Source organism: Perissodus microlepis, chromosome 10 (genome assembly GCF_051167445.1).
Source record: "Perissodus microlepis isolate ML-2025 ecotype Zambia chromosome 10, ASM5116744v1, whole genome shotgun sequence".
Taxonomy (NCBI): Eukaryota; Metazoa; Chordata; class Actinopteri; order Cichliformes; family Cichlidae; genus Perissodus; species Perissodus microlepis.
Genome location: NC_140470.1, coordinates 11,383,447 through 11,396,680, shown reverse-complemented (window position 1 = coordinate 11,396,680; position 13,234 = coordinate 11,383,447). Strand labels below are relative to the sequence as shown.

At 41.2% G+C, this 13,234-nt stretch overlaps 1 protein-coding gene across 2 annotated transcripts in view; it reads right to left on the bottom strand.

Annotated features, from left to right (window-relative positions):
- The window catches only part of LOC146378857 (cell adhesion molecule DSCAML1-like), a 52,766-nt gene that overhangs the window by 21,651 nt on the left and 17,881 nt on the right, over positions 1-13,234 (bottom strand). For both annotated transcript variants that reach the window (XM_084941957.1, XM_084941958.1), the window contains exons 4-5: positions 786-932; positions 433-711 (exon numbers count right to left, since the gene is read on the bottom strand). In XM_084941957.1, coding sequence (XP_084798083.1) covers positions 433-711; positions 786-932 — 426 coding nt within the window. The remainder of the gene's footprint in view (positions 1-432; positions 712-785; positions 933-13,234) is intronic.

Here is a 13,234-nt window from a genome sequence, read left to right as displayed (position 1 = left end):
ACACACTTTAGCTCAGCCTTTCTTATTATCTCGTTATTACATTGTAGATAATGTCATTCCAGCACTGTCTGGGTGTCCGACCGCCCCCCGCATGACCCCTTGTCTTTATCTCTGTCTTCCTCACTCTTCTTCTTTTCTGATGGTAAATGGTGTTGGCAGCTGTGATATGGAATCAGCCTGAGCGAATTACCGCCCTGTCTCTCCTTTTGAGGTCTGATATGATGGGACATCCTACAGCTCACACATATGTTTGTAACAGACACACTTTAGCTTGGACTTACATGTGCGCCCCAAACCAAACACTTAAAGGTGCTTACAACTGTGTCTGTCTGCAAGGCTGATTCACTGACAAGACAACGAGCCAGTCTGCCAGATATTTTGCAGATGTGTGTGAGCGTGTGTGCGTATCTGTGTGTAATGAGCCTCACACACCTATCACGTGAAGCTGTCCAGACACCTCCTTTGAGCCAAAACTGTTGGTGACCTCGCATGCATAGCTGCCGCTGTCTTCTTGCCTCAGGTCACTGATGGTCAGCCCTGTCAATCGCCGCGTCCAGCGGGCATCTGAGGGTAGTGGGCGACCATCTTTCAGCCAGCGCACAGTAGGGCTTGGGTATCCTCCCGCTATGCAGGGGAGCTCAATGCTATGGCCTGCGTAGACCTCCCCTGCTTGGAAACTGTCCAGGATGGTGGGTGCAGACTCGTTGGGGTCTGGAATGCAGACATGGTGTTACATTTTTGTCAAGACAAAGAGAAAAAGGTAAGTTCACACACCAGTTACTCACCCATTACAGAGAGCCTGGCTCCATTGCTTTGCCGTGTTTCGCCACTGTATTTATGCTTGGTGATGCACCGGTATGTAGAGAGAGCATCCTCTTTTTGAACATCGGAGATGTAAAGAGCCCCAAAGGAGGTCAGCAAGAACCTGTTACCTGAGGAAGACACATTAAGAAAAGATCAACATTAATCTTCTCAAAGGAGAAGTGACAACAGGTAAAACATCACTCTGAAGACCTTGTGTGTAAAAACCTTTTCACTCCCTCCTGTTCCCACACTTTCGTGATGATCACTCTCGTTCAAATACATAGTGCATACTGCAAAACCATATTGTTCTTAGAACAAACAGCTGCCTGAACAGTTGGCACTACCTGCCTAATAATGCTGCTTCCCAAAGCCTGGCACTCTTTCAAGACCTGGAGGACACCCAGCGGTCACTTACACCACCCACAGACAGAGGAGAGACAGATTTACTGTCTCCCTCCACACACAGCTTATAACTCTTGCACATCACACTAACTACCATCACAAAACTCTTTAAATGTTCTTCCTTTTATGCATGATAAGAAAACAGGAAGGCCAAAGATCAAGTGTGCCTCTGTGTCTTCTCTTTCTTAGTGTTTGTTTTATGCTACTCAAAGAACAGTTATGTCAGCATTACAAAGTCTTCAAGCTGTGTATAGTGAAGGCAGACATCAGTTTGCAATGACTCCCTTTACCAAGATATTCTTGCGTAATTTATACAGCACATTGTTTCTTTGCATAAAGGTAAGCTGTCTTACATTTCCTGATAAAGTCCACAAACCTCACATTAACAAAGCTGTGCTATGTCCTCACAGCACAAATAATCTCATAGCTTACCTTAAGTGTGACAGTCATTACAATAAGATTTCTTTAGGTTTGTAAGCATTAATTATCAATTGTGCCTTTTAGCATCCAACCACGGGGTAACAACTGGACTGGCTGCTTTCACATTCACCAGCATCAATATTTAAACTACAGAGTCTGTGTTTATCAGGGTCTTTCAGAGGGTTGAGCAGGTATACGGAAGGTAGCAGTTATGCACTGTGAATGTGTTTGCATCGAATATACTGTATGACCCGGGAGGAGGCACAGGCTGCAATTTCACAGCAGCCTTTGTTTGCCCCCTTAGAATGAAGCCTTACAGGATAATGAGCACTTTAAGACTGCTACTCCCACAACACCGACGACTAGCCTGTCACAACACTCTGACATAGGCAGGGAGAGAGAAACAGAGAGAGAGAGAGTCAGCAGGATCTGTCAAAGCCATTCTTTCTGTCCCCGTCTGCAGCAGTGAACTGAATTCATCCCATCTGCAGCCTCTTAAACAACACTTATTACACAATACACATCACATTAGTCCTCTCACTATCCAGCCATCACAACTGAGTGGTTTGTTCATAGAATCAGTCTATCGTTGGTTGACTCACTTCATGTCTTTGTGTGAACCCTCATCAGTCATCAGTCTCACCCTTTTCCTCTTGCTCTCTCGCTTTCTCGCTGTTTTCTTTTTTTTTGTTGCTCTGAGTTTCTAAGCAGAGTGGCAGACAGAGTAAAATATTAATTACTAAATCCGAAATCACTGTGCTCCCTCAGCTTTTATTCATGCTGACTTGACTAGACAATGAGAAACAGAACTGTACATCTTTCTCTCTCTCTCTCTCTCTCTCTCTCACACACACACACACACACACACACACACACACACACACACACACACACACTGCTTCAGGAGAACACACAGAAATGCATGCATACTGTACAGGCATTCTGAATATAAAAACAGTACAGTAGTTTCTGTTGCAGATTTCTTTTTCGTTGTGCCTCCTTCATGTTACACAGACCCTTACAGAGCTTGAAGATGATGGATTGGATTGGATTTGTCAGACTCGAAGCTATATTTTGTCTTTAGTTTCAACTCATCCATGTATACTAAGCATAAAGGAAGTCAGAGCCATGCACATGTATGTATGTACTTAATCTAGAAGAAAGATGCAAAAACTGCAGCAGATAAAACTTAAGTTGGAAAACTGTTAACTCTTGAGATAAACCGCAAAATAAAGATTCTAAAGTCGGATTTAGACTTCTCTGGGAAATCTACGTCCTAACCTCCGACATCACCACAAACCCCTTTCTAACCCTTGCACACCATTCAAGCCTTTTCGGGCTGTGTCGAACCAACGTGTATTTACATTTCTCTGGAAGTGCATCTCAGGTTATGTGGAAGGTTACAGCATAGCGTTTTGTAGGAGCTTCTGGTTTTGTTGTAAGTTACTGTGTAGATTTCCTGCTGAAGCATAATCCAGGGATAACCCAGCACTTACACAGCTCAAGATTTGCATTTTGAAATGTTTTATTACCTTAGCATTAGATTTTAAAACACTGATCAACAAAAAAGGCAATGTGACTGCTTAGTAAGACTACAAAGCAATATATAAATACCAACCTGTTTAACATCTAACCAAAACGGCTGTAAAATAAAAAAAAAGAAACAGAGTGAGGCACTTACAGATCCTCAGAAATGCTCTGAAAGAACCATTTAAAAGGTTAAAGAATTTTGTATCATGTATAAATGATTCTTTAAAGAGTCCTTTCACCCGAGAAGAAGCGCTTTGAAAGAAGCTGCATGGCCTAGAGGATTGTGACATTGTTAGATCCTGTATGAGTTTGGTCACTCTCAATGAGATGCATTCACAGGCAAAAACAGGGTGATGCCCAGATGCAGATGAGGTCCAGAGGGGAACTATTTTTATCTCCTTCTGCAGCTACAAGTACGGGAAATGGATTTTTATTTCTGACAGAAAAAAACTGTATATAGTGTGGATAATTTAACGGTTTAATCAGGAGTGTACATTTTTTTAGTTTTGATGAAATTTTTAAAATAACTGAATTGGATTTGCTCTTTTTCCCCTTTTTTATGTAAATGTTGGCACATAGAGATAAACTAAGGTTAAGTCTGCTATTCCAAGTGTATAAGAGAGCCCAGTTACTCATGAGCAAGGCACTGCAAAAGCCACCTGCTTTACCCAATCACTTAATGGTGTTTCACCAGGCAACTACTCTGTAGCGGTGTATACTCCAGCTGTATGCTCTGCAATGTTAAACAGGGCATTAGTAAAGTTAAAGTTCCTACCAAGCCTGTGATAAAGGTGTGCTTTCACTTTATTTTTTAAACCAACAAAATGCCGGCAGCCTCACAGTCACACAGACCAGAGCTGCTGCTCTGACAAATTCCAAAGAGAAGGAAGGAAAGGGGAATTAATAGAAGTGTAAATGTGTGAGAGAATAGGAAAAAATAAAAGCAAGAAATAGTCTATAAATAGGATGTATACTGTAGCTCATGCGAGTCCAGCAGTGTGTATGTGTGCGCACCATGTGTGCGAGTTAGTAGCAGCCTCATTTTCTCACATGCAAATGAAGGCGTCGGCGCAAAGATAACGAGGCCCATATTTCCACCTCCTCAGTGGGGCCATTATTTATTGATGTTCTGCATCTTTCCCCCTCCCTCCCACTCTCACGCTTTCTTCATCCTCTCCCTGTTGCTAGGGTCTTCTCACTGGCATCCTGTTACGATTTTGGTGTACTTTCAGCAATTATTAAAGCACAGCGTGTTTACAATCATCAAGGACCAAATGTTGATACCCTAGGTGTTGTGTGAATGCAAAAATCGCAACGGCAAACTGGCTGTTGAAGTCGCTTAAATCAATAAAGAAAAGTAGGATCAGTTTGAAGTGGCTAAATATAGCTTTTCACATGCAAGTAGCTTCGTATCCAATCACAAATACTTTACAAAAACATACAACACAATGCACCGTGTTATAGCTTCCCGATTTCCTAAGCCTCAGTTGGAGGTTTGCTGGTTTCAGAGATCATTTAATCCAGTTCTGCACCTCAAAATCATGAAAATAACTAACAATTTGTCACCTCCTTTAACTAACTAATAAAATATTTGGAACTTCATTCATGAACAGTTTATTCAGCACTATTCCCAACAGTGAATCCGACCTACATGTTTAGAGGTGCAAATTTCCACAATATCCTATATTAGACCAATCAGTCTACTTAAAGGCACCTACGCAAGAATTTTCTTATGATACTAACCTGCTCAGTCTGAGTAAAACACCTTTGCTCCCATGGGACTTCCAATATGGACCCCATATCTAATGAGTTTGGAAAAGGCTAATGAGCTATCGAACTCTGATTCCTGTTTTCCTCCTGGTGGATCACTACAATCTGACCCCTGGATTCTTCATCTTACTCAACGCTGCTGATGGTCAAAGGCAGTAGATGCTTGTTTCTAAGGGCTTTCCCAGTTAAATGAAGGTTACTGCGCATTATGACGAGTGTAAGGCAGCACACGGAGAAGGTCAAAGGTTTTAGATTCCTTCAAACAATCACAACATTACAGTGCCTCTCTCTACACAGAGGCTTTCAAACAAAATTGGGACTGTCGTTTCTCTGCACATTTCACATGTCACAACACTGATATTTAATCTCTACCTGAGGCTTTTAATGTAAATTGATTCATTGTAACAAACTGTTGTAAAAATGCAGGAAAATTTGTGACTGAATGTATAATTTGTTTTTAAAATACTGTACAATACTTTTTAAAATCAGAAGCATTAAACTATTAAACATTTTAATAATTTAATAATTGACCACAAAGTGTTGACAGTTTGTTATTCCGAAAGAATATCAGGAAGTCGGGGGATTGATTGATTAAATAAATAAGGACAAAAACTACACCTGAGACTTGAGCTCTGGTACTTTTAAATCTCAAAAAAGTGAGTAAACCTAAGATGTAAAAATACATTAAAAAAATAAAAATAAAAAAGAATCGTCATCAATCAAAGTTATTTTTTGAATAGTGAATTAAAGCTGAACTGAAAAAACCTAGTAAATCCACTCTGGATGCTACCTGAAACTAATCTGACTTTAAAAATAATTAGAATATATAAAACTATAAATAACAAACCTGAAAGTGGGTTTATTTTGTAGCATAAACGATACAGATGCCATTTTTAACACTTTGTTAAAGATGGCATCTGCACTATTGAGCAGAATAAAGTGTAAAGTACAGAAAACCCAGAATGTAAAATGTCCCCATATGAAAACGTGGGGTCTCAGGAGGCACAGGGGTGAGGACATGCAGTTATATGTCAATGTAAGAAACTGTTAGTGTAGAATACAGTAGGGACATTGTAAAATAACAGTTTACTGCTAGTTATTAATCCTGTCAGTATCTATTAAGTATATGTATAGTACAGTATGCCACATTTTGCAGTATCTTTTACAGTTAAAACATAATTCTTCACAATGGCTTGGAGGTTTTAAGTTATGACACTAAAATCCAGGTTTTTCAAAGTATTTAATTACAGTGGAAAAGAAATTAACCTTGATAATATTTTGATTGGAGATGGTAACAGAAGGGTTTGAGCTCCAGACCCACAAAAATGCATCTGCACCTGAGTGTCAAAGCTTTATTAGTCTTTTCTAATTGAAATTGATTTTATATCCTTTAACCTCCTAGGACCTGGCGCGCACATATGTGGACATCACATTTTGGGTTGTCTAGACCAAAATACTAAATTTTGCTCTACAAGGGCCTGATATCCACTTACAAGGACATTGTACTGCCTCTGTTTTATCGAAATTGAAAACGAATGTCCTCATACGTGGCTCTCATTTTTCTTAGAAACAAAAATCAGGTAAAAAAAAAAAAGGAAAAATCTGGTGATTCCTTGTTTTTACATTCATCAGGGTCTAATATGCCCAAATATCAAAGAGAAGTTAAAAATGCATGCCATGGAAGAGTTCGGGTTTTAGGAGGTTAAACACCAAAATGATTTTGAGCTGCTAAAAAACAGCATTCGGAGTCTCACTTTAGAAAAACTGCATTCTGTATTTCTGCATTATACCTGTGCTCTTAACGGCAAGTTGCAGAGAAGATTTTGAAAGAAGGTGAGAAGACAGAGGAGGGGAGGAGGAGCAGATCAAAGACTTGTGACTGTCACAGAAAGAAGACAAAAGAAAAAAAAAGCACAACATATTCCGGAGATATTCTCTGCAGTGCTGGAATATGCTTGGTGCTCACAAATCCAGGCACACGAGGCCTGGATTTGTGTGTGTGTCTGCACACACACACACACAAAGGCACGTGCACACACAAAGAAACACCTACCGGGCTTAAAATAGGACAAAAACTATTAGCCTGCTGGCACAAAAAATAATAAACTACGTGTTAAAATTAGCACAGTGGATCCTGTGAATGGCAGTAGACCAGTTTTGCACTAGAGGAATGCTTTAAAGTGGAAGAGGGCCATCGATGAGTCATTGACTTGATTTTAATAACGAGAAAGAGAGGATAAGAAAAAGGGTAGAAGTAAAGGGCATGATGCTGGGTAAAGTAAGAAGGAGATAACAGCCCACGTCTGTATTCTCCACTCCTTTATGCAAAAAAGGGGGTGTTACATCTGTATTCAAAGCGGGAGCCCTCTCAACCCTCCCTCTGTTCTCTCCCTTTTCTATGCTGTGTACATTAAAAGCTCAAGTAGAAGCAGGTGTCAACCATTTAAATATATACACTGTCCTGGCTTTTATTCTGCTGCACACTTACTTAACATCTATGAATGGCACCCTCTTAACTCCTTTTAATTCATATTCAAAGCAGGTTTTATTGGCACAACTGAGGTGTAAAAACAAATTGTGCAACTGGAGCCACTGCATCTCCTTAATACGAGAGACTTTGTTAACAACACACAAAGCATGAGTCAATGTGCGAGATAGGACTAAAGCCACATGAACAATATCTGTGTGTCAGCGTTCGATTCTCTCTTTCTCTCTCACTCGCTTCTTTGTCACTCGCTCATTTTCTGGAAAGGGGTCGAGATTGCAGGGCATTGAGGGAGCCGCGGTTCTGTCATGTTTTCATTAAAAAGCCACGCTTCACTGTCTAATCCTAACTGCTCTCCTCTTTCCTAACCAATTGTGACTGCTTACCTCATCTTTCAATCATGTTTTCCCTGCCCTGCCCCTTGCCGCTGCGTGATGTTGTACACCAACTCACCGTGAGGGTAACGAATGACATAAAGTTGGGGGGACAGAAGTGAGGAAGAGGCAAACATGGAGGCTAAGAAGAGGCAGGGAAACAGAGGGATGAGGTAGAAAAGAAAGCAGAGTCCAGTTTTCCACCATGATGGGACCACGTCTCTTCTGCTCCACTGACTGCTCTGTCCCAATTTGCCCTGTGTGACTTTAAACAGTAAACACTGGGGGAGGGGATGAAGTGTGTATGTGTGTGTGTGTGTTGGGGGGGGGGGGGGGGGTATCGAGAGACTGAATGGACCGTCGGGGACAGACATGAAACCAATTGTATGCAAAAGACATTGTTTGCATAGATATACCTGAACAGAACGCTGCAGAGGTGCCATGTTACCCCCCATAAAGCCGTCCCTAATCAGACAGGGCGACAATGCAGCGTAAAGCTAAATGGACCATCTCAGATAGAGAAAATTAAGCATCAGTGGAAGCATCAGAGGAAACGAGGGATGCAGGGGAAAGAGAGTGGGCGGATAGGGGAGAAATGGGGAGAGATGTAGAAATAGGACTCCATTATTCATGACGTGTGTTTCATGTGCTTGGTGACATCTGGGACAGCAGTGATAATGAGAGTCCCGGGAGACAGAAACCACACACACACACACACATGTATCCCAATGCATGGCATCGTAGAGACACGTGCCACTATTGTCCAAACACCTTCTCTTTACTGGATGTCCCATTAATTCCTATTGAACAGCTAATTTTCTGTGCACTAAAGCTTAAACACTGAAGTAACTTTGGTCTTCAAAAAAATGCACCTCAGTATAAAAGTAAACATCCGGCAATGAAAAGCTTTCCACTCCTCCACCTTGTTTTGATTTAGTTGCAGATAAGAGACGATGTTGGATTTATGGTGTGTGTCTGCCATCATATGTGTGTGTGTGTGTGAGACAGAGAGAGAGATGAGATGAGATGTAGTGTACTCCAGCTTAGCCCCATGGCCTGGGGCAGTGAGCTGCATTAGCAGCACTGAGTGAGCTGCCTGGTCCCTCCCTATTAGAGTGCTGGTGGCAGAGGAGTGTCACTGCCCAGTATGAGGGAGAGAGAGGGAGAGAGAAAGGAGGTGGGGGGGGGAATGACTGATATAACCAAAGTATCAAATATCCTGAGTTTCATCATCGTTACTGCAATTAAAGAATGGAGATCACCATCTGAGAGGTGGAAGTCACAGATTTAAAGAACCACTAACTCGGTTATTCTGTCAGCATAAAAGATTCAGTTTTTAAAGTTTAGTTCTGAAACAGTGTAAGCAACCTTCTTTGTGACCTTCTTTGTGACTGTAATATGTAAAAATTATCTGTAGGTGAAACTGAACCGAAAAGAAAATGTCTAGCGTACAGTATAGCTACAGTTACATTACAGCACGTGCAAATGCTGAATGTGATTTCTATGATGCACTTTCTCCTTGAGTCTGCATCGAATGCTCAAGAGTCCAAAGGCTGTCAGTCTGAATTTGTAACCCTATGACAGAGTCCAGCTTCACAGTAACGCTACACAAGACAAATGTGTACACACAATAGAAGTACACTCACTCTTCTGCTGTCAGTCTTCATAGTTAGCATTTCAAATTAGCTCAAAATAGCTAGAACAGCCTGTGACTGAAGATATGAAATTTCTCCCCCCTCACCGTGCATGGATTAGTCCCTGCGTCCAGAAAGATATACAGATCTGGACTACGCTATGATGCTATATATAGAAATAATAAGGAATTTTCTCAAAGTTTCCTGGATCCAGATGCAGACACAGGCACTAAATCACCTACTTGGACTCATAAACCTGATTATGGATAATGCTTCTTGTTCTTTGTTTTACACCACTTGTCTTCCTCTTCTTGCGACTTACCTCCTAAATTTATAAGTGCATACTGTACTATATAGATAGATAGATAGATAGATGCATGTCTCTCTCTCTCTCTCTCTCTCTCTCTCTCTCTCTCTCTATATATATATATATATATATATATATATATATATTTCTTCCCCGTAGTATGTATATGCTCAGTTATTGACTGATGTCTTAACAGAGTTTCACTTTATAGTGATCAAACCACTCACCTACTGCAAAAATAATGAATTATTGAACATTTCCTATGTGCATACTAATCTATAAGCAACAAGCCACCTCTTCCTCAGAGAGGCGTTTCTGTCACATTAAAACCTCAGAGGAGCTTTTCACTATGACCCACGCTATAATCAGTCGGGGTCTGTGATGTTGATCTGGCCTTTGTGCGTGTTTGGATAGCTAATAGTGAAGCGGATCAATAGGTCTGATTGAGAGGTCATGTAGGAACATGGCACTTTGATGACCACCGGGGATCCCATCCAGTCCCTCATCATGCCTCCTCATGAGACTGTGAATGATAAACCACATTCACAGAAACATGAGGAAAAGAACCTCTCACTCACACAGAGAGACTCACAGAAGTAGAAAATTGATACCAGAATTTTGAGTGTATGTAAACATATATTTTTACTACAATCCCACACATCAAATATGATAACATTTCAGGATAAAACAGTGGGGCAACACTGTAAAGCTATAAGTTTTTGCATTGTAGAAAGCCAGGATTAGAGAACAAATCACTGCCTTTAATAATGAGATCAAAAGCAACACAGAAATGAAGAAAGAAAGGGACACGAAACTTCTAGTCTCTGCTGTGAGTGGTTGTGAAAATAAGCATTTCCTTAAATACGATTTCTTAGTAGATCCTGCTGTAATCTCCTCGCTCTAATCCTGCTTTCGCCTGCCTAAACAAAAGCGTGGAAGGAAGTAGGAAAAAAGGGGTAAAACCTCTTTTCTTCCAATCCTATTTCTTAACCCAATCCACGCCACATAAACCCTGCAACTCTTTTACTCTAAGCCTTGACACAAGCCTTCCTGCTTTCACTTTCCTTAATGACTGTGGATGTGGACGGAAATGCAGATTAACAGCTATCTCTTACAACGCCACCGGGGACCCGTTCTTTGCCTTGATATCACAAAAAGTGTCAATAATAATGGCAACGATAATAATACTGACTGATTGGAATGATAGCTCAGGATTGTGGGTATGACCTGAAATCAATGAAGATAAACTACTTTTATTGATCTGCTTTCCTTCTCATATTAGCTTTTTGTCTTCAATTATAATGCGACAACTTTAGTAACTAAGCTACTAAGATTCTGTTTAGATGCCATTATTTGCTACTGCGCATCCATTTATATTTACTGAAAATTAAAAGTTTACAATTTTGGTACTTTGATTCTCCCACTATATCAACGACATTTGACCGATATGTCTCCATAATTCAATTACAATATAAGTTAAAAGCTGATTTCTGCATTTTAAAAGATGTCACATTTGTTGGAAAAGTTCAAAACAGTAAGATTTGGCCTGGTTGGCTTTGTTTCATTTTATTGGTTTGCTTTATGTGACTTTTCACAAAAAATTTATTTTCATCACAAAAAAAAAGAAAGCCAAAGGAGCAAAATAATCTTGGTAATTTGTCAATGCAGAAGAAACTTCCTAAACTCTCGCTTCCTCTCTCCCTCCTTCTGTACTCTCACAGCCTGGCTTGAAGGGTTACATAGTGGCCAGGTTTCTGTCAGACTGATGTGCTCGCAGGGGCTTTCCTATCATTCCCTCTTACTCTGAGTGACACTGATACACTGATGCACTGTAAACATAAACATGCTGCAAGTGTGTGTCTATAGCTGTGTGTGAGCCTGTGTGTTTTTGATGGAGACAAGGAGGCGAAAAAGCAAACGAGAGCGACGGCCGAAGCGTCAGAGTGTGTGCATTTCTGCGTTAAGTGCACGTGAGCAGGCGAGTGTAATAGTGTGTAAATACTCAATAACAGCCGACACTTGTCAGCCCTCTGCTCTGTACACACAAAGCCTGTGGTTGGGCCATTGTTGAACTCCGCCTCTCCATGCCATCCCTCCAACCCCCCCATCCCCTCCCAAATGGGCTTCTCAAGCAGAGATAATTATGTCTATTGTGCCCCTTGCAGCACGCGCTCACACTCACGCACACACACACACACACACACATACACATTCACTGGTTTGTGCTAATTAACACACCCACCCACGTGTCTGCTCAACCTAACTGAGTAAAAGATGGCTGCCAGCACCCCATCTGTTCCTGTCCGGCTCTCAGTCGCTCTCAGCACACTGGGGCAAATATGAGAGGGGCAAAAATATCTACAGAAAGTGAAAGACCAACTGACAGAGGTGAACAAACCACAAACAAGTGAAAAGACATACATTTCCACCCTGTCATGTTGATTGTTATGTCTCGGGAAGACAGTTTTTCCAGCACCTCATTGCTGAGTTTTGGTCATACTGCCACACGTTTGCAGGTGTATGCTCATGGTGGAGGCTTCATCTGCATGATTTAGTCCCCCATTAACCCTTCCCTATTGCCTGCTGTGTACCACATGGGACAGAGGCAGGGGTAGATGAGGGAGAGGTGAGAGAGGGATGATGTGACACCCAAGGGTTGGGGGGGTTATGTTCCAAGAGCCCTGGGGATGCCACGTATTCCCCATCCTCCTCTATCACACAACGTCCTGATGTACTCAGACGGCCCGAGCACAACAACAGGCGAGGCGTCACAAAGCAGAGCAAACCACAGCCTTAATGTATCCCAAGTTAATGTTTAATGAGTACGCCATATTCAGGCTGGTACATGCAAAATCTGAAAATGGCTTTATTGTGTTACTTTTGAAGGGCGCGTGTGTCTGTGTGTGCAGAGAGGCTTGTTCAGTTGTACTTACTAGAAGCAAGTGTGTGTGTCAAAGTGTGTTTACAAGCGTCTGCCGTGTCCCAGACAAGTGTATCCATTAATGTATTCCTGCTCTGAGTACACAAGCACAGATTTACAGACATGGTGTCCTAACACACTGCTGCTCTCCATGACGTCCCTCTGCCTTTGTCACCTCTCTCCTGCACCTGTGTGAAGCCTTGTGACACTAACTTTCTAATTACACAGAGGGAAAACTGTATAACCATCTATACACATACAACAGTATTGTTATATAATGGTATTCCCTATGTGTGTGTTTATTTTATTTATTTTTTCACCGTTTTGTATACTTAGTTTTTTATTTTTCCTTTTGTCCTACAGAAATTATAACAAGCATATTTCAGAGAAAAAATACAATTAATTGATCTGTTTTATAAATAATCTGCATATTAATTGACAAAGTGGACTGGAGTGTGCTTGTCAGCATCATCAGACTCCCATGTGTATTTGAATCACCTTATCCTGCAGACCAGTCAATTCAGCTGCAATGTTTTAGCTGTTTGCGTAGATGTATGTGTGTGTGTATGTGTGTGTGTACTATTGAGT